This window comes from Tuber melanosporum, assembly GCF_000151645.1.
Source record: "Tuber melanosporum whole genome shotgun sequence assembly, scaffold_71, strain Mel28".
NCBI lineage: Eukaryota > Fungi > Ascomycota > Pezizomycetes > Pezizales > Tuberaceae > Tuber > Tuber melanosporum.
This window is the reverse complement of record NW_003299119.1, coordinates 167,861-189,398: the sequence shown is the minus strand read 5'-3', so window position 1 is coordinate 189,398 and position 21,538 is coordinate 167,861. Positions and strand designations below refer to the sequence as shown.

Below are 21,538 nucleotides of genomic sequence, written 5' to 3'. Positions count from 1 at the left end.
CTTGGTTTGTAGGATCGTAGAGGTGCGTCCCCCGCATTTTTCCTACTTTCATGAAATCCACGAGATTTATAGGCAAATCCTGAAAAACTTTGGCTCCTCCAATTCATCACCCATCTTTTGATATATGCACCCGTGCGCCACCTTCTATGATGCATGACTTGAGCTCAACGGGATTTGGCGTCACCTAACCCCCCAACAAGTACTCGTACAGTAACCGTTAAAACAGACGATCGCGCCAAAGAAAGAAAGAAAAGAAAGCGGGATTTTGTATCATATTATTATGATACCCGAAATTTGAAAAAGACCAAACCGGCAACCAAAAACCGGGGTAACGAAAGCTCGGGAGTTTCGCTACAATAATAAATCTGTAAAAACTTGAACGTGCCGACAACGAAAGAAAAAAGAGAATGAATGTTCCTCAGGTAGTTGGCGGTTAGAAAGAATATGTTCGTATGATATCCAAATGAGCCGACGTTTAAAAACTGCGAACACCACGCGCCTGCGAAAAATAGAAACAATAATATAAAAGGCTGATCTGGGGTAAAGACGGATACCACCGACCGACTGATTCTACCATGGCCAGCCATACTACCAATCCATGCTATCCCCGCCTCTCTAAAGTACATCCCAACCCCCAGGAATACATCAACCTCCCTCCCTCCCGACACCCTGGGTCCCACCTCCGAAGGCCCATTCCCCAACTCCCCTCACCGCGCCCCAGACCCCTCTCTTCCCGGCGGGGCTGCTCGTTCCCAATGCTCGTATCATAGGTGATCTAGCGAGGCTTGAATCTGGTCTCCCAGGAACATGTTTCTACAAACTAATATGGTTAGCGGTCTTTTTTTCTCGTTTTTCTCCAGAGCAACTAATCAAATCTTGTCTTCCCAACACCGCCGAACGGGCAAGGAACTTTGAGGACAAGGAGACGATAACTAGGGTATCGTAGGTTGAGATTTTCTTTAAGCTGGGTTTTGCTTCAGGCTTCCATTGTGCTAAAGGTTCGTTGAGGCTTTCACAATTAGTCTATGCGCCATCGAATCAAGTGCAGTTTGTGGGATTGCGATCAAAGAAGTGAGATTTTATCGTTGCGTGCATTGATTGCTCTTCTCGTTTCCGTTGTGAATAGGATGGAGACTTATCAGCCCACGATCCATTGTTTCTTAGTGTGATGCCTCTCAACTCTTGAGACCCATCCCACTATTACTGTATGATCATGCTCAAGTTAATCATGCTTCAACCAAAAACCCCCTTAATTTCACGAGTGAGATCTCATGATCATGCTAAAGCGGTTACAATTCGCTTAAAGGGGAGAGAATAAATTAACTACAGTTCAAACGCCCGAGGGACCCCAAAACATATACCCATACCCATTCCCAGACAAAGTGAACAAAGAAAAAGAAGAGAAAAAAGGCATACAATAGAGAAATAGAAAGGAAAACATCTCAAGTCAATTAGACAAAATCCCCGAAAGCATCATCGTCGAACCCAAGTTTTCCGAAATCCTCGGCACCGTGATGACTCTGTCTACGCTTGACGTCTTCCGCGCTGGGTGGTGGTGGGAGGAAAGGTAGAGGGAAGCCTGCAGTAGCAGCAGCGTTACGAGACGGGGAGGAAGGGGCTCTGCGGCGACCCTTATTCTGTTCGGTTGATCAGCATGGGAGATACGAGAGAGGGGGTGAAAGGGAAGACACACTCCGATGGTTATGTTGATAGTCTCTCCTTCTTTTAAGGAATAGTCCTTTGCCTCAACACTGGACAATTCCGACGACGCCCCAGCCTTCTTTGCCTTCTCGTTGGCGGTGATACTATCGTTGTGCCTGCGGACCTCCTGCAAAGAAACACCAAAGTCGAAAGCCTCACTGCGTTCTTCAAATCCAATGCCAAGCATAGCTTTACGCGGCCCGTCGACAACTCTCAAAGCGAAAAATCTCGAGCTGTCGATAACTTGTTCTACACAGTGGGCCCCCTGTGGAAGAATAGGGAAGTGATTAGCCCAGTGCAGTTGACAGAAATGAGGCATTCGGGTAGGTAAGGGAACAAACTTCGTAGGGACAATTGGCAAACAGATCCCCAGTCTTGGGATCCTCAAGTCTAACATCCGTGCACACTTTTTCCTCTTTCCCATCTGCATCCTCGGTAGCTGTCTCCACAATCCTAATCCGAGCGGTGAATATCCTCGACTTTTCTTGGTCAACCTTCCAGTCCACGGCCTTGTACCCGCTGTTGCTGGATAAGGGCGGAACAGCGTAGATGTGAACCTTAGGCGCAATGAATAAGATTCGTTGGATGGACTCCATTGATTTCGTTGGGTCGGATTGGATTATTATGAGGCCGGGGGGATTGAGGGGCAGGGCGTTGAGTGTGTGGGGGAATGGATGGTTTGATGTTCTGAAAGGATGCGCTGGCAGGCTGTCGTATGCAAGGGTGGTCTTGGCGCGGGAACTACCACATTGGGTTAGTGCCGAGCTTTGAGCCTCTGACCTCGTGTTCTGGAAATGGAGAGGTCGTTTGGTGGTTGCACGGGGAGGATCTGGAATGTGGAGACGGTGAAGGGGTGAGATCTCGGATGGGATAGATTGTTCGGCTGAGCTGGATAGATTCCAAGTGATTTTTGGGATCCCACCCGGTAGGCCTTGGAATTGGTTGATTCACCGAATCCGCATGCTTAACTCTTCATTCTGCTGAAGAGTTTACCAGTAGCGGGTTAGTCTAAGTGACTGGAAGGAGACCAAAATGACAATAGAGCACCCCTAACTTATTATAACTGCACTTACCGGGACAGTAACCACAATTGTGCTAAGTCTGCCAAGCTTTTGATCACAACAGCGGATTCGCCTTGTTCTCTCGGATAAAATTGGCTCCAGCGCTAAAATACGAGTACTTGTCGGGGTCCGCCGTAAACTGTTTGCCATGTTTATTACCGTAGACGAGCGCCGGAAACACCAATTGAAGATTCGGTAGGGGCAGAATTTCCGCAACAGAATAATAGATACGATAGAGGCACGCATTTTCTCGCTCACGTCATCGACCGGTTCCCCAGGAGGCTGTGGTCGTGGTTTGCCGTCTCTATGCAGAATATTTTTTTACTTTTTCGGTAACCGAACCCCAACTCAATTACCGCAAAGGCTCCTGAAATTTGTTATCAGATTATCAGCGGGAAGTCAACCCGTCAGCCCACGATAGGTTTAGTCCGACAGGTTAAAAGAATTTCGAATACCAGTTACCGAGATTCGACACGTCCGGTACCGTATGAACTCGAGTGAACGGCCCTTGTGCTATGTACCCTATGACAGTCCGAAGGGCAAGGAACACACCAAACACCCGCTCTCCGAGACAAATAAAAAAGCAAAAAAAAAAACGCCAGACCATACTAGGAGAGGCAAGTCCAACGTCCTAGCACAAGGCCCGTTTATGATTCGAGTTCTTACGGTAGGCCGATCATAACCGTATCCGGGAAACGCTAATCCTTCTCAGGAGCCTTTAGCACCGAATCCGGGGATTACAGTGCCTGCCGGAGATAGCGAGTTTCCCGGTGCAATACAGCAGAATCTCATCATTGACAGCGGTGCCAGTCACGACATCCATTCCCGGCCCTCTCGGGTATGGAGGATAGTGATGAGACGGACTAGGTGTGGGTGGCCTAAGACATGTGTGCACTCGGCGGGAATCTGTGGATATGTCTTCGGCCACCCATACCCCTACATGGCCTTCACCACACCCCGACTATCGTTCGGAACGGGAAAAAGAGGGAAAAAAACCCCGATCCCTCAATCCAATGCCAACGCAAACACCCAGAATCCCGTTACAGAGGAAAACATGTGAAACAGGTTTTTTTTTTTTTGCCAAGTTTGGAGTTTATTTGTTTCCTTGCCGAGGGGTTCCCCTCCCTCTCTACTCGTACAGTAAGGGTATTCAATGTTAGAGCGATGATCCTTTAGTAACAAGTTAAGACCGGAAGGTGCATTAGCTTACAGAAGGTGATGGTCCAATAATATCATAGGAAATATAGTATCATAATTGAAGGCCCGAAAATTTACTGTAAGGAGGTAGGGGAAGGAAAAGAATAGAAAAGGTTTAGCGTACAATTTGGAGAAAAATTTTCACACACTAAGATCTCAATCTCAAAGCAACCAAGCAGACGCAACAACAACAAGGACGATTCTTGCCAAAATGCCACGCGATTATTCCGACAATACCATTTGGACCAAAGATGAGACCGAGATTTTGATGCAATGGTTGGAGGATCCGGAAAACTTGCGAAAGATTAAAAAGGGTTCCGGAATTACAAAGAAAGCAATTGTCAGTGAGATTGCCACTCATATTCCTACGAAAGAAGCAGTTAAAGTCGGATATAAGTATGACAACCTCATGAAAGCCTATCGAGCGGCAGCCAAATTAAATAACCAGAGTGGATGGGGACTATCTAAAAGAGACTTAGATGAGGGTAGAAAGAGTTTACGAGGTAGTATAATATTCTATTTTTATATTTAAAATACATGATATTGTTATACTAAAGATAACAGGTAAACTACTTTCACGATGCCCCTATTTCTTTCGGTAAGAGAACATATTGGGTGACCGACCCAACGTGCGACCGCTAGTCACCTATGATTCGGGTATTAGTACTACGGATACAGCATCAACAATTGAGCAACTAGTTGCGGCAATGAACAATAACAATCCAGAAGGTGGGGAGGACGCTGGACTATCAACAATAGATCCAAGTGAGTTTGGAGAAGAAGGACTTGGAGGAGCAGGAGAGAATGTGAGTGGGGAGGGTATGAGTAGGGAAAGGGAAGGAGGAGTAGATGAGAGAAGGGAGGTAGAGGAGGGACAGGCACTGGTACTTGAGGAGGGCCCTTTCAGATTGGAAGTGGGTGGGCGTTATCACAACGATCCGCTTAGAGAAAGTCAAGGGAGTGAGCAACCGAACACAGGGATTGAGGAAGAGGTGATTCTTGTTAGCGAGCGATCAGAAGGACAAGGAGTACAAAGAGTAGACTCACCAACTCCAGCACGGAGTTCAGCAATTCGCGGAACAAAACAGCGTTGATTTCCTGAAATGATGATTGGAGATGGTGACGAGGATGGGACATCGAAGGGTGGACAATGAAAGAAAAAGAAGGATGGATCGAATGCACTTGTGGAAGCGGTTGGAATACTTGCATCAGCAAAGGCTGAAGGCGAGGAAAAAAAGTTTGAATTTTTAAACTGACACCTCGTTCAACAAGGAGAGCTGCGACAAAGAGAGATAGAGTTGGAAAGAGAGAAGCTTGAACTGGAATGGGAATGAGCTAAAGCAGAACAGTGCCGAACTGACCTGTTGATTCTACAACTCCAATCAACAATGGGTATAAGGACTGCCAGAAATAGGGAGAATCAGGAGGCATTGGAAAGGGAGAGAATGACTTATGAATAGGGTTTCTGGTTTTTTGTAACAGCTCCACTTCAAATTGTTATTTGTATATTTTTCTTGGATTATTGAATTTTTTAAAACATTTAAATGTTGTACCTTCCCATAAACTACATACTATTTACAAAGTATTCACACATTCTGTTTCTCCAATTTGTGCCAGCCTGACATTCTCCTTCAACACCTAATATCTCATCTGCCCCCCAGTCCCCATTATTATCCACCTCATAATCTTCCCTTTCCTCTGGAATAGGCCACCATTGCTCATCAGTTTCCATATCAAAAAGGAAATTATGTAATACTATAGAAGCCATTATCCATTCTATCACCCTTACATGATCATTAGAATTTGATATTCTAATAGGTATCTCCCGTAAAGAAGTCCACATATTCTTTAAAATACCAAAAGCATGCTCAATTTTAACTCGTGCCTCCGCTACCCGTAGGTTGAAATCCTTAGAGCCACCTGCTACTTGACTTGCAAGTGGCTCTTTAAAAGGAGTCATGCATCAACGGGTAACTCAATATGCCTTATCTGCTAATACATACTCATCTGGTCGTGAGAAAAACAAATTTGGTCTCTTAAAAAATGAAGTTTCACAAAAAACAGTAGCATCACCAACAGAAGCAGGAAATCCACTTGAAACAAAAGTAAATTTACGCTTACCATTACAAATACCTTGTATATTAAGTGCGTACTGTTTTTTTCGGTTGAAATAAGTTTCCCCGTGATATGATGGCCCATATCGTAGTACCATATCAGTACCATCAAGGAAGCCCACACATCCTGGAAATCCACTCTATTGTTCAATCTCTATTCTCATATTTCTGAAATCATGGCATTCAGGCTTCGGCCACTTCACAATTCGCGGGAGTAGTCGAACCAATGCAGAAATGCTTCAAGCGCAGTACAACCTAGTTGTACCTTCACCAATTCCCAATTGAGCTGCACCACGAACAGTCGATATTCCATTGAATCCTAGGAAGTACAAGGTGGTCGCTAACTGAATCGAAGCTGGGGCTTGTGGATTTGGAGAGTTATTATTGAAAATCGGGTCGTTGTGGATGAGCATCACTAGTTGGGTGAAGGAATTGCGTTTCATCCAAAAAAATGCCATAAATCTATCTTCTGACATTGTAAAGATCTAATGTAAATTAATTTAATTTTCTCTAGTTAAAATCTATTTCAAATTTGATTGGTTACATACATGATGGTTGAACATGAACTCATTCCAAGGTATAGGATCTCGTGGCATGAGATACCTAATTACCGGCACTCCCATCCCGAGCAGCTCAATAACCTCCATTATATCCTCCACTAAACTATCCTCGCTATCTCCAAGTACTTTTTCCAACATATCTTGACTGTTGAAATTTGTTGTAATGGGATTATCTAAGAGAGAAGAGAAAAGTTGAAGGTCTTTTGTAGATTCTTGCCTGGTTTGTTGTCGGTTATAGGGTAGGGGTTTGAAGCACTTAAAAAATAGTGACAGATCATCACTTGTATTGAATATCGTCTGAACAATGGTATTTGATAACCATATATCATGAAGTTGTTGGGTGATTTGTGCTTTTTCAGAAGTGCGCGGCATTTTTTTTTGAGGGAGTTGTTGTTTAAGTTCACTTTAAGTTGCTTTTCTTCACATTTTCTCTTTTTTTTTAAACTCTGCTCACATAAGCTGTGAGTATTGAGTTGCGACTAGATACCTATGTTACCTGTTACCGACCTCTTGACGTCTGTATCTACTTGGAAAAAAAGTATGGTATGGTAAAGTAAAGTAGTGGTAAGTTAACTGTTTATGGATGTGCCAAGCTTACATGAAACCGGAGAGTAGGCTAATTTTTTTTCCCTTTTTCAACTTTGGATACCCTTAGTATGATTAGAGTTGGAACAAGGCATCATATAGACTAGCAAGCGAGGTGCCCGAACCCCCGGTCACGTGATCAACATCCAGCATTGGGACGCAGCACCGGTACCGGTACCAATACGAGTACTTCAAGTTATAGAAACTACGATAGCCTGACCATAGTAGAAGATGGCGGAAGACGGTTAATCTAGTTTTTACGGAAGAACTAAACGCGGAAAGATGACTCCCAGGCATTCCAAAGTTGAAGGTCAAACTAGTCGGTTTCCACTATAATGAATTTATCTACTGTGACATAAATTTTCACGAATTTTGCTGGATACAGTACAGTACACATTGAATCTTATGCCAACCCTCTACACCTGCTTTACCACATTTCGGCCGTAGTATGATTGCTTGTAGACTTAATATTTGACACTCCTTTACTGTGATGGATTCTCTCCCGGCAAGACAAGGTAAACGAGCCCAATGTGGAAGTCCAGTCAACATTCGACGAGCTCGGGGCGGGGTTGAATTGGCTCCGCATTGGTCAAAATATGTAAAACGTAAAATCGCCCGGAGGATTTCTGCCTTGAAACAGCAAAGTACCGGTAAGGTAAGAAGGAACCAGCTTGCAAAGGTTCCGGCCGGAGGTCTGTGTGTAACGAACTAGTTAGTCCCCGCTAGACACCTCACCAATGATACCCGATATCGAAAAAAAACTATTATAGCATTATATCATACTAAGCTCTTAGCCCAACCATTATCTCACGGAAATACACCAGGTTGTTTAAAAGGTTACCGGAGCTTTCGCGGAATCGGTCCCAAACATTTTTCTCCTCTTGAGGAGCTCCGTCCCCACCCACCCCTGGCTGTTGGAGAGTTTAGGCAGTCTCCTGCATCGTAGAATTTCACAGTTATAGAGCAAACCATGGCTAATATGCCGTACTTGACTCCTCACATTGGGGTACTTTTCTCAGAGGCTTTCACAGCCCTCCACTATTAGCACAGCTACTCAAAGGAGGGATTTTGGGGGGGGGAGTGATCGCGGCAACCCCGCCTCACTCAAGCACAGTACCGATACTTCATCTTTAAATCCCAGCCCTATAGAAACAAAATATTCTAAGACCTCAGCCTCCCACCCACGGTTTTCTAAACCCCGCCCAAGAGCCAACAATACGCACCCAAAGCAAGCGTCCGCAGCGCACGAAAACTACAAAGCACAAACCGTCCGGTCGGAGAGTTAATCAATGAGCTTGGCAAGCGAACACCAGTGAGGGCCCTTGGCCCCAGAGTAAAAGTAGATATGTCGCTAGCCTAACCAAAGTGAATCTACCACACCGCCGAACCAGAGACTCAATAATGAATTTTGGAGCAAGCAGGGAAGTTTGCTGCTTCACCGTGCCGAGGCCTTGCTGAAGTTATGCAACATACCGTACAGTACAAGGAGTTGCAAAGTTTGCTGTAGACTTGAGCTAAGTGTCGGATATCCCGTTTAAGTTATCGGAATTCCAACGGCGGGTAGACACCCCCCCCCTCTGTGGTTTCCGACACCCGTAGCTGCGACAGCATACCAAATATCAAATCTATGATATACAAGTATCGTACTCTGGCAATGATCATTGTGTCTCACTTGTTTTTGCCCTTGGCATGCCTGCTTTTCAACAGTACGAAAAAACAAAATATGATAGGCCTTAGCAAGCTGGGTCTAAACTCTAGAGACTTCTATCGCCATCCCCCCAGTGTTGCCCGTTGGCTATTTGTATTTGTTTGCTCCATCAAGCTCGCATAAACCCTACCCGAACCCCATCCTACGTATTCTCCATTATACAGTAATTGACCAACACCCGCATCCGAAATAATCAAGCATAAGAAAACAAAATTAACTCCCATTCTTGGATACAAGTAGAAATCCCTTATAAGCCGAAAGAAGGAAAGCTGATCGAAATATGCTATTAGGTGATATAATCCGCCCGTTTCCTTTCCTTGCCCTGCTATCTGTTTAAGGTATGTACGCTTCTTGAGATTATAAATGTTGCTACTGTGCTTCCTGGACCGTTTTCTATCAATCTATTAGCTAAAATATATAGCATGGGGAGGTTTAGGGGGGCTGTTACCACTAGCCAATCCATGCCGTCGTTGACGCCTAAAATTACACGTATTAGCAATCCGCCCTGGCCTTAACAAGGTCCTTGTGATAAGCTCACCATCACCCGTGACAGCACTACACCCGAAGATACTCCAACTCCTCTCCTTCAAGCTGGGCAACTTTAGCGCTTCGCTGATATCCGCGGCACCTAAAACGCCCGGTTGATCCTGCTTATTCGCAAACACCAACAATGCTGCTTCCCGTAGCTCATCCTCGTTCAGCATGGCCTGTAGTTCCTCCGCTGCCGTCTCCAAGCGAGCGTGATCGGTTGCATCAACCACAAAGACAACAGCCGCGGTGTTAGCGTAGTAGCAGCGCCAGTATGGCCGAATGGAGGTTTGACCACCTGTATCCTACTCGTAAGCAGATGGGCTGGGGAGGCATCAGTTAGGGGAAGCTGCATACCGAGATCCTATTGCCTGATGTTAGAAAGCTGGATGCGGATAAGACTTCGGGACATACCCAAACGTTAAAATTCAGGTTCTTATATGTGACACTCTCGACGTTGAAACCGATTGTTGGGACGGTCGTCACAACCTCACCGATCTGTAGCCACCATATTAAGCCTTCTCTCTCCCCCAGATATTGTGGAACCGAGCAATCATACCTTCAGCCGGTACAATAATGTCGTCTTTCCCGCGTTGTCCTACCTACTATTAGCGGTGATGGCGAGCAGGCGATAGGGAGCGGAGCTTCTCACCAAGCCAAGAATCAATATTCGCACCTCCTTCTTCGACCACAGCCTAGAAAACATACTCTGAAATGCTCCCATGTTGTATCTAGATAGTCTTTATGCGAGGTGAATAGAGAGCGAAAGGAGCGAGAGGAATAATCAAGTGGGGAATACTGGTGGTGAATGGACTTTGTCGTTGTGGCGAAAGGAAAAAAGGAAAAAATATCAGAAGGTGTAATTACCATTTAATGGATGACTAACCTAAAGCAGGGTTGGTTGGCGCCAAGATTGCTGTCATAAGCTTTCTTTTCGTTTTTGTGTGAGCTTTGGTGATACGGGTGATCGCGCTTTTCTCGCATTCTTCTAAACAGCCACGGGGTTCACCACCCAACCCTTTCACAACAATTCTACGTTTTACGGAAACTTCTCTTGAGCCCATTTCATAATGGCGCCCCCAAAGAAGTCTGGCAGGGCACTCCTTAGGGAGGAGGGTGAGTTGGAGCTGGAGAGGCTCCCGGTCTATTTTGGTTAAGGCTGACGATTGTGCACCAAATAGGTCTCGAACGGACGGATAATAATCTCAGAACGCACTCATGGCCGGTCATTCCTATGATCAATCAAAAGAATTATTACACGTTCGTGCTTCATCTCTATCCATTCCGCAACTTCTTGGCTAAAATAATTATGAAGCGAATACCTCAAGCGCGAAGAGCAGATCATGGTGTTTCGCCAACAGCAGGAAGACCTCCTTAGGGCCCAAGCAGCGCTGCTCGAGAAAGAAAAACAAGTGTCTATGGTGGCGGATCCGATGGCGATGGACATCGATAGAGGCGCAGAGGAAGGAGAGGAAACCGCAGAACAAGAAGAGGCGCTAGGTAGTAAGGTTATTGTCATCCATACGGGATCTCAGAACATGAGAATTGGCTTAGCTAGCGATGCTTTGCCGAGGTCTTTTCCAAATTGCATAGCAAGGAAAGCGGATAAAGCAGAATATGAGGAGGAAGAGAGGTGCCCGAAGAGGATGAAAGTTGCTGAAGAGAATGAGGATTCTGACGATGAGGGACCGCAGTTCGGCGAAGAAGTTTGTTTTCATCGCCCATTCCTTACCCTTGGAGAACTTTGAGGTTAACACCTACCACAGTTTGACTCTCAGTTCAATGCAATGTCGAATGAACTGAAGGTCAGGATGCGTCATAACAAGCGCCGTATCCTCCCCAATTCTCGTGACCTTGTACTCTCCTACAATCGCCGTACACCCCCGGAGACCATCAAGGAGCATAACGACCCCTACAGGGTGGAATGGACGGACACTGGGAGGAATAAAGCGCCAGATCACTTTGTTGGGAACGAAGCGCTTAGGGTTCCCGATAATTCTGACCCTCGATATCGCCTTTTTTGGCCCATTCAATACGGGACTTTCAACGAGAGAGATTACCACTCCAAGAGAAGAGTTTTGGAGGATATATCCGTAATTCTTGAAGAGGGTATCAAGAGGGAACTAAATATTGAGAAGAAAGATCTCAAGTTATATTCCGCAGTCTTGGTTGTTCCGGATCTCTACGACAAAAATTACGTTACTGAGATGCTCAATCTCCTGTTAAAGGAGTTCTGGTTCGCCCAGGTTTGCATTATTCAGGTACACCCGCGGAGCTCAGATGGGTTAGGGTTTTGTCACTGATTTGTCATCATGTAGGAATCATTGGCAGCGACTTTTGGAGCAGGTTTCTCGCAGGCGTGTATTGTGGATATCGGAGCTCAGAAAACTTCTGTTTGCTGTGTCGAGGAGGGGATGTGTCTTGCGGAGTCACGGTAATTAGGTGGTAATCGTTTTATTTTGAATACGGAACTGATAATTCTAGTCTAAATCTTAAATATGGAGGCCGGGATGTCACGATAGCGCTAATGAAAATGATGCTGTCGTATTCATTCCCGTACCGTGACATCAACCTACGACGCCGCTACGATTTCCTATTAGCCGAAGAGCTCAAGGCGAAATATGCGACACTCAACGACTCTGATATTAGTGTCCAGGCACACGATTTCCATCTAAGGGCTCCGGAGCAGGATACTAAGAAGTACCACTTCAAAACCTATGATGAAGTCATGCTGGCACCTTTGGTAAGTGATCCACTACCACAGATCCCTCCCCCAAAGCTGACGGTCCGATAGACACACTTCAAACCCACCATCCTCTCACACGAAGAAAAGCTCACCGGCCGCCGAAGCCTTTGGGAGCGCTCCTACGACCTCTACGATGGCCAGCCCAATGACCCCCTCTCTACAGCCCAACATTCCCTCTACCAATCCCTAATGCCACGGCCCTCATCCACCGGTAACGACTCAACAGTGAATATGGGCGCCATCACCCCTGCCCGTCCCACACTTGCTGGTTTCGGCGGTTTCGGTGCACACTTAACAGCAGCCGATACAACCCCTCGGTCCTCTATAGCCGGTTCCCCAGCCCCTGAAGGCACTCCCGCACCCCCGGGGACAACAACGCCACTCGTTCCTGGTCCCGGCGGTATTCCACACCCAGGCTCGGTCGGCGCCCCCCAACCTACCGGCCCAACACCCATGGAACAAGCCGAGGACCGCGATCGGGTAGTCCCCATCATGCCCCTTGACGCAGCAATAGTGGAGAGCATAACCCACGCTGCCAAAGGTGAGGAGAAGAAGATTAAAGACTTCCTAGCCAGCATCATGGTCGTTGGTGGGGGCTCGCTGGTCTCGGGATTCAATCACCAACTCGAAGAGCGCATTCGTGCGCTCAAGCCGAGTAAGGACTATCAGATCATTATTGGCGTCCCACCTAGGGAATTGGATCCCATGGTCATCGTCTGGAAGGGTGCGAGCGTGTTTGGGAAGTTGAAGATTAGCAACGATTCGTGGATTAGGCAGAATGAGTATGATATACTCGGGAGTAGGTTATTGACGTATAAGTGTTTGTGGACCTTTTGATTGAATCGGTTTGGCGAACGGACAGATGGGGGTCGGGGGAGGATTGGGTTCCAGGTGTCTGGCGCTGAGGCCACACGGGGGGACTATCCGGTCCACCAGCCACAGTGTGGCTTGCACCCATGTAAAAAAATAATCGAAGTGGGCCATACTCCTCCCCTATCACCAGGCACCATGACATAGATACTTTCTGTTGATATTTTCCCTTTTCTCTCGGTGAATCCGTTAATTAACTGGTCAGATGACCATTCGATTTTTCTCCAACCGGGATGGGTACGAGCACATGGTTGATTGCCAGAATTTTTGTGAATCGCATGAAGTTTTAGTGTCATTGGGAAAGGAGACGGAGGATTCAGTCGTAGTAGCCAGGCGACAGCACGCCACCCTTAGTACTACTATGATCTAGCATCTATGGCATCATGGGTGTACGGCACCTGAGACTTTAATGCTACTAACCTTATTCCATACTTTTAAATCCTACAATTCAAGCACATTTGTGGTGTTGTGGTCCGGGGGTCGCTCTCGAGGACGGCTGCGAGGGTACTAGTATACCCATGCCCCGGCCAGACGTTTTAATTCTAAAACTATCTAAGCAGAGCGTGATCAAAGAAGAAAAGAGGGCAAAATGAGACAGGTTGATTCGAGACCGTGCCAATTTCGTGAAAAGAAAAAAAATCATACCCCCTTCACCACCTCAGCGAAATCTCGGTGGGAGATATCCGAACTCACTACTTGACAGAAACACCCCACTCCAATGTGACCGTGGGTTCCGGGGTGCGGGGATGTCCGAACTAGTCCTCTCTCCAATACGACCCTCGGGTTAATTCCAACCCTTTCTGTTGGGGGTGGGTATGGGGTCGTAAGGCGCCGTGATGGAAGGGAAAAGGTTCCGTCATATCATACCTCGGTCCCCGGAGGAAAGAAAGGAAAAAAACAAAAGCTGTGTTTCGGGGCTTTGTGTGCACGTCACGTCTCTAGATACATACCTTCATCAGCTGTCACTCGTATCTCTACTTTCTTGCTGTCCATTGCCCGTGTCAGACAGCTGGACTCTAGTCCTCGCCTGGCGTCGGGCACTTAGTGCTGTAGCTGCCGATAATCTAACTGGTTCAATTAGGATCCTTTTGTGGGCTGGCTTGTCTAGACACGGCGCCGTGGAATTGCCAGTGCTGGGGAAAATGAGGACACGACAATTATCTGATATCGCACGTTTATGGGGGTTAAATTTGAGGTGGTAGAGAGAGGGGGTGGGGGGGGTGGGAGATGTTTTTGAGAATGAGGAGGCGGATCGGGGGGGCGCTTGTGCGGGCAATGGCCGGGAATCGTAGAGACGGTGTGGTTAGTAGAAGGCTGGGAATATGGTGTGTCCCTATGATACTAACAGCTATGATAATATTATTATGAACGAAATTTCCTTCCTTTTCTCCCGTCGCTGCTATCATATTATCACGTAAGTTCTTTCCAAACTTTGGGGCGCCCCACTTTCGGGCAAGTTTTCCTCCTCCACCGGCACGGATTGGGCGGTGGACGGTAAGTGTCCCAATTCCTGCGTCGCCAGCACCTTTTCGTCCGGGTATCGCTGGATACTCCTTACCGACGCGCTCTCCAAAACATAGTGTACCGTTTCCCTGCCCAGTGTGGGTTGAGCATTTTTTCCTAACACTCGCGCTTTTAATCCATTCGCGGACTCCCAGTCGCGATAACCCCTTGTTTATAGAGCTCGTACGGGTTATTCTCTCTCCCGGGAAATTGCACAGTAGAAGTGGCAGGTCTGTCGCTACTCGGCTCATTTCTGCGCCAGAGTGGGAAGGCTCGAGTGCGAATACGGTGTATGGGTTATTTTTGGAATCGGTAGTGAAAATGGGGGGTCTTTGAAGGGGAGGGGATTGCTGATTGCACAGGGGGCTGGGGGAGGCTGGAGCGGGAAAACTTTCTTTGGAAGGGATGCTCTGAAATAGGGCGTAAGCTCGCTGAGATCGGGGGTGGCAGGGAGGCGGGTTGCTTTAGGGCCTGTTTGGCAAAAATGGAACCATTCCATTTGGCGACCATTTCCCATACGAAAGGTCCATTTCGAAATGGAAGGAAAACGAGGGACAGGGGCTTTTGTATGAGAAATAGTCGCTGAACAGAACGGCTCCATTTTTGCCAAAAAGGGTCTTAGTGATTCATTAGTGGGGAGGAGGTCATACTTGATTGCACATATATCTTGGTCACGAGTGACCTATCTGGTCGAGCAAATTTCTCAATGGGTGGGATGGATATAAATGTTTACGGGTATGATATCACAATATACTAATATTATTTCACCGTCTGGCAGCGGCAGTTTAGTATCCACGGCGAACCAAATTATCATGATCCTTAGCAGGCCCTCCCGTTACTGCCGTATCTTGTATTTCTTAATTCATCCTCTAGTGATTATTAGCTTGAAAACAGGGGTAGAGGATCGGGCGGGTGTTTGACTAACGTTATCTGACAACATTCGCATCCCCCGGATACGGTATTCTCTTTCAGCTCGCCCACTTCCATACAAATTTGAGCAAGACACTAAGTCTTTAGGACAGGAGTAGCCAAGTTTCCTGGCACCGGTTGGGACTTTCAATCTTAGTAATCCACGTGTATATTGCACGGCATCTTGGAAGACGAACAGGAACAGTGCACGAGAAGTTTTTGGGTGTCCCAAGAGCTCCTAGTGTAGGGGGGGGGTTAGGCCTTAGTTAATATGATGATAGTTCCCATAGCTGCACCTCCTCGTCAATAAAAAGCCCCCATATGCTTCTAATTACTGTTGTACTAGGCTCCCTTTCCACTGTTCGGCCGAACAAGCTGCGAGAAAATACTGCAAAATTAGTGACCCGGTAACGAAACACTTTGAAATCGGCAAATATCGCTTTGAACCATGGAAGCGATATTTAAGTTGATGTGGTAAACCACGGCATTGCCCCCCTCCCCCCACTTCTTGGCATTGTTTTATTGTTTTTGGACCCTTGCCCCTGCATATATCCCGGGTTCACAACGCACCAGCAATTTTCCTGCTGTTTTGGTAAGATTTGTGGATAAGGTACGAAGTAAGCCTCGCAACCGTCCGGCCCGGGCCGTAAATTCTTAAGCCTGACCTAAACCTGGCCCAAATCATGTCTGACCTAACCCGAACCAGACCCGATCCAAACAAAGCCCGGGCCCAATTGCGAGTCTTGGTACGAAGTATTCTGTCAAGGAGGAAGGCGGAGTTGTCATTAGAGATCCAAAGTGTGGGGCACTATTGGCCCCTAGGATTTTTGGTGCGATCATAGTTATTGCACCTTTCTTGTTCTATTGAGCATGGTAGTATACCGGCAGTCTAGGAGCCACCAAGAGGTCTTGCGGGCAACCCCCAGAGACAGTGCTGATACTATGGCTTAGTTTCCCGGATCGCAAAGTATAAATCTCCCGTTTGAACGGGATAGTATTACAGGTAAACAGGGGATAAGCTTGCTTAAAAGAGGCTAACCCTGTGTGGTGAGGGTTACCGATTGCTTCTGCTTTTTTCCTTTTTTTCCTTTTTTTTTTGAGGGTAGCTATTATGTTTTTGAGGGTGGATGAAAAGAATAATAAAAATGTTTACAAGTTGTCATTTCAGCCCACCTTTCCATAGTTCTAACCACGAGAGTGATTTTGAGAATGTTGCCGAGGCAAAGAATCTGTCTAACCTGGCCATCAGATGGGAAATACAAGTTGTTAATAAGGTTGTAAAGTCATGGATGAGGAAAAAAACAAAATGTAAAAAGTAAAACAACACTACGTGGGAAATCTGATCACGCACGATATAGTATACAGTAAAAGGGACATAACGATACATCATACATTTAGGAGGAGGGCTGCACTTGCTTCAGGGGTGGCACTTAATCCGAATACAATAAGGAACGGTACGAATTCGGACCCTATCAAGTATCATACCTAGAAAGCTAAAAAAACCTCCTGTGACCACATGCTGGGGGTAGTGGTCCAAGAGTTCCTCATATGGGTGGGGTGAAAAACACATTGAGAGAGCAGTTTCCCTGGATAGATAATTGGAAAAATTCTAATAATTGGGTGGAAATTTGATGGACGAAAATAAATCTCCTGGAAAATAATTTCCCACCAGCGTTTAGTTGAGTTCATTGCATGTAGTTAGTAGGTATAGTGCAGTAGTAGCCATTAGATTTAGTGCGATGTGGGTAAACACGCTCATAGCCAATTTTTTATTTCGTTTACTCCCAAATGTCAGCATTATTGGGCGCGTATTTTGCTTTCCTATCCACAAAAGCTAGGCTCATAAAGGTATGGCTTAGGCCACTCAATGGATCGTCAATAGAGTCCATGACCGGAGGGGGGGTGATTGAGCTTTTCCTCAAGTGGCAATAATTAGAGCTCCATCCAGCTGTAACGCGAGGTCCTGAATACAGACGAAGGGATAGTGAACTGATCTGGGGAGAGAGGGACTAATGGCCTAAGGGTGTTTTAGGACCTCTATTTCTCTGCTCAAAAACTAATTGTTGTAGTATTTACCCACACACTCGGACATTTCTTTCGCTGTTATTATGTTGCTTGGAAATGATCACCACACCTGGTTTCGTGACCTCATGCCCTGACATTCAACAGAACCCACCACACACTAAAACACAAGCATCACATGCACCAGATTTTTCACATCCCCGCCTTTAGGGCAAGGGTGCGTGCAAAAGGCATAAAAGGCCGAAAAATTTCGCCACAGCTGCCTTCTCCTCGCCGCCACCGCCACGACAGGAGCACCGCCACTCCACAAAACAAACCCGAAAACCGTACCTATACGTTTTTCTGAGCCCTCTATTTTTTAAGCATGCCGGTACCCTTTTCCCGTGCCAGGTAATAACTCCTGCCAAATGCCTTCCCTGTATCTCTCCCGCATAGCTAATTTGTTGCGGCCTCAGTCCCGACTTGGACTCCGACTCCTGCTCGGAGGAATTGTATTTCGATGCGAGTGAGGTTCAATACGAGGTCATGCGCGGAGAGCCCGGGAGGAGGGATGGGGAACAAGATGGCGTTATTAACTGTGGGAAGTGTGACTTAAAATTTGTGACCGATAATGCTTTGCATAGCCATATGCGCGATGGCAATGGCGAGCGTGATGCCAGGAAGCATTATTACTGTGTTAAGTGCAGGGTCGACTTTGACGACGAGGAGGGGCTGAAGGGGCACAAGATGGAGAGTTCCGAGCATGTGGTTTGCGGCGAATGTTCGCAAGAGTTTGATGTCCTTGGGGCGCTTGAGCTTCACCGTACGCAGGTCTGTTTTCAATTCTTCCCGTCTACACTCCAAGGACGTTTGGCAAACTAATACTACTATTAGGTACACGAACACAACCCAAAGGATGTTTACATGTGTCCCGGCTGCGGGGACCCCTTCAGCGCTATCTTTGCCATCGTGCAGCACATAGAGACCGATCGCTGTAAGGGCGGGCTCTCAGCTGCCGGCTTGCAGATGCACATAAACAAGGAAAACACTCCTCTGGCAAAGAAAAACCTCCCTACCCGTATCCTCGCCGGTACCACCACGACCCATACTTGGAATCCCGATATTATGCCTCAACGAGTTGAATCTGCCCTGCGTAAGACTCCCGACGGCTCCAAGACTGCGGGTCCTGTCCCGAAGGACTTTTTGACTGTCCTTGACTACACTATTCCCGACTTACCGAACAATCCTCCAGCCGGGGGCCTCGAGGGTTGCTGGGACGAGTCAGTTGGATGCTATTTTTGTCCCTGCCTCAGATGCGGGAAGAAATTCAACAGTGTTTCCCAGCTTGAAAAGCATCTCGTGAGTCCCGTTCATTTGAAGAAAGCCTTTCGGTAACACTCTCCCTATTTTGTCCAAAAGGTCCACCTAAGTGCTAACGGGTGGATAGCTGTCCTCGATGCTTTGCACGCTTTCGCTCGGCGTTCTCTCTCATCCAGCACGGCGAAACCAACGTCTGTGGGATTAAAAGTTCCCGTATTTATGACAGGTTTATCAATGCCGCCACGGGCGGATTGATCACTGGATAGGATAGAAAGGCGGGATTTGACACCGATTGGTGAGGGTCGTGTGTTTGTATCTTTTTTTTCTTCGGGGGCTAGCCTCGCTATTTCCAAGGTTTTAAAATAAAACTCATAAAATTCCTACTGCTGTGATCAGTGTTTCGAGTGATCTTTGGTGATTGCGTTTGCTAGTGAAAAAAAGGGGGGTGAAACAACTAGATGTGCTGTTGATCACTAGCCAAAAAGATGAAAGGACTGTGAGGGAGGATGCAGGTAATTTTTAGCACTATGGGTGAGTCGCCTCTTTTTATACTCTGCTCAGAATCTCTCGCGTACAAGGGTCACAAGCTCACCACCGGGAATCCTCCAGGTAACAAGCAAGCGTAGTGCTATCGTGAGAATAGCGAGCCCCATTTCACAGGTTTCTACGCTGGGAAAGTAGTGGGAGGTCCCGCAGCTAGAGGGGCAAGAAGGAAACCCTCAGTAGGAGATACCCGGCTTACTCACCCCTCTTAAGCGATATTCGTATCATAGCATTAGTCCAGAAAGAAGGTTCGAATCCCAGGGAAAGTCCCAAACAGGGTTACGACCGTGCCTTGGGGGGGGCAGGCGGCTCTATATCTCTTTCCGGTACGCCTGGCCCACCGTTCCTCCCGGAGAGCCTGTTCGTTGGTTCTTGCTGGCACCATGGAGGGTGGCTTTCCGAGCCGCTGCGGGGAGTTGTTCGCGCGTCACTGAATACGCGAGAATCACTTACCGGGAGGTCCCACATCGACTACAGAATTGTGAGATGTTTAACCGAGGCGGTTGTGACGCCTGTTGGTCCTGCCCGCGATAATGTGCGGTGCTGTGCTGTCCGGAGGTGCAGTTGGGGGGTGATACTTTTCCGAGTGCTATGGACGACGACTACTTGCTGGGTATTATGAGAGAAATTCCCGGGGAGAAATATCGAGAGTGTAAGTAGGAATGTTGAGTGCACTCCCAATACAAACCTGGGGAGTTATTCAGAAACGCTAGTGTCTGGTTTCCTTCTCGTTTCTCTAACTTCTGATGAGCTTCTGGGTGAGATTATTCTCTGGTAAAGCGGGGCGCTTGGTGGGGCCACTAAGGAGGAGTGTCTGGGCAGCATTTTCAGAAACATTATTGCTGAATAAAGGCATAGCATAGAGCTGGGTTAGGGCTCTGCATACAAGTTCTCGTGTAAGTATTGTATCCGGAGCTGCAATGTCACGCCCTGGGTGTCGGAGAAGGATCTGCTAGCATGGATATTGGGAATACTCTACTAGTATGTCCTCTATGGCTTATCACGCCATGTTGGCCACACATTGAAAATGCTCCTCTCACATAGCTGCAACTTGTTTCTCAAGCTTAGCCCGTTGATTGCCGAGGTCTATTTTATCCCCCTCACGTTTTGTCAAATCCTGAAATTCTCACTTACCCCCTCTTCGGTCCTAGTAACCGTTTCCATTCATTGAGTATGCCTGTTACTAGGTACACATTCTGGGTGGGAAACCGTGGGGGTTGTGGGGGGGGGCTTGCATTGAAGCCGCTCATTGGGTGTGGTAAGCGTATAGCTACCGAGGTGCAGTTATCTCTTGAGACTGGGTATTCACCATTGGCATTTTGGTCAGGAAGGGAGGATCTAGAGGGTTTGTGTGCCTTCATGGTGCCGCATACTTCGGATGCGGAGATTACCGCTGCTAGGAAAGGGTATAGGGGGTCGTGTGGATGCTCCTGGACCAGAACGTGGTCAATCCCGAAAGAGCTGATATGTGGAGCCGAATACCGCTCATGGGAGCTGAGGGGGAATGAGCACTGGGGAGTTTTAAGGATGCTGCTGGGCCGCGGGATGTCTGTCCCGACATAGCTGAGGGCTAATATGACTGAAAAAAGCGGTCTCATGGGCTGTTAGGGATGGGCGTGGGGAGATCGTGAGTGTGAACTTGGTGAATCAAATAAAGAGAATTAGATTAATTCTAGCTAATGTCATCTCTGAGTATAGGCCTCATAAGTCTTTTTGTAAAAAGCAGTATCGGTGGTGGAGACACCAGAACGGGGAAGTAAGACCGCCTATCCGTCCCGAAGACGTACCCCCCTCAAAAAAAACCTATCCCATTACTAATGACACTAACGTACTTGAGTGCCTAGGGACGGATTCTTGTCAAGACCATCTCAAATTCACACCGTACCTCTCCTCATATAAATTAGTTGCCTTCCCATGAACCACATTGTCACCCTTGGACTCCGGAACCTTGTCGGTTTAATCAAGCGGCCGGATTGAAGTCAGAAGGGGCTACCGCACCACTCGCTTAGCCGCCTTCCGATTTCAATTTGGCCGATCGAGTATGTGAACTATCGGGTTTCAAATTGTCGGGTTATCACTAGGGGCATGATATCTACTATAACTCTTCCTTCAAAGTGTAGATACGGAGCGGCGCAGGGATCCATCTGTTCGGGTGTTCTTTTTAAACAGTAGGCCAGTTTTCCAAGTGAGTA

General features: G+C 47.1%; 3 protein-coding genes; 1 reads left to right on the top strand and 2 right to left on the bottom strand.

The window, feature by feature from the left end:
• Positions 1–1,222: 1,222 nt before the first annotated feature.
• GSTUM_00010578001 (uncharacterized protein) lies at positions 1,223–2,370 on the bottom strand. XM_002841390.2 has 3 exons: positions 2,043–2,370; positions 1,694–1,966; positions 1,223–1,637 (listed from the first exon to the last, which is right to left on the bottom strand). Exons 1-3 carry the CDS (start codon positions 2,295–2,297, stop codon positions 1,452–1,454), a joined length of 714 nt encoding a protein of 237 aa, XP_002841436.1. The 5' UTR covers positions 2,298–2,370; the 3' UTR covers positions 1,223–1,451.
• Positions 2,371–8,879: 6,509 nt separating this feature from the next.
• Positions 8,880–10,268, bottom strand: GSTUM_00010577001 (uncharacterized protein). XM_002841389.2 has 6 exons: positions 10,107–10,268; positions 10,014–10,052; positions 9,869–9,952; positions 9,465–9,759; positions 9,375–9,403; positions 8,880–9,319 (listed from the first exon to the last, which is right to left on the bottom strand). The coding sequence occupies exons 1-6, from the start codon at positions 10,176–10,178 to the stop codon at positions 9,296–9,298; spliced, it is 543 nt and encodes a 180-aa protein (XP_002841435.1). The 5' UTR covers positions 10,179–10,268; the 3' UTR covers positions 8,880–9,295.
• Positions 10,269–10,524: 256 nt separating this feature from the next.
• On the top strand, positions 10,525–13,191 carry GSTUM_00010576001 (uncharacterized protein; the record flags this gene model as incomplete). XM_002841388.2 has 7 exons in its annotated part: positions 10,525–10,570; positions 10,636–10,714; positions 10,770–11,160; positions 11,221–11,715; positions 11,773–11,888; positions 11,939–12,197; positions 12,249–13,191. 7 exons carry the CDS (start codon positions 10,525–10,527, stop codon positions 13,035–13,037), a joined length of 2,175 nt encoding a protein of 724 aa, XP_002841434.1. The 3' UTR covers positions 13,038–13,191.
• Between the last annotated feature and the right edge of the window lie 8,347 nt (positions 13,192–21,538).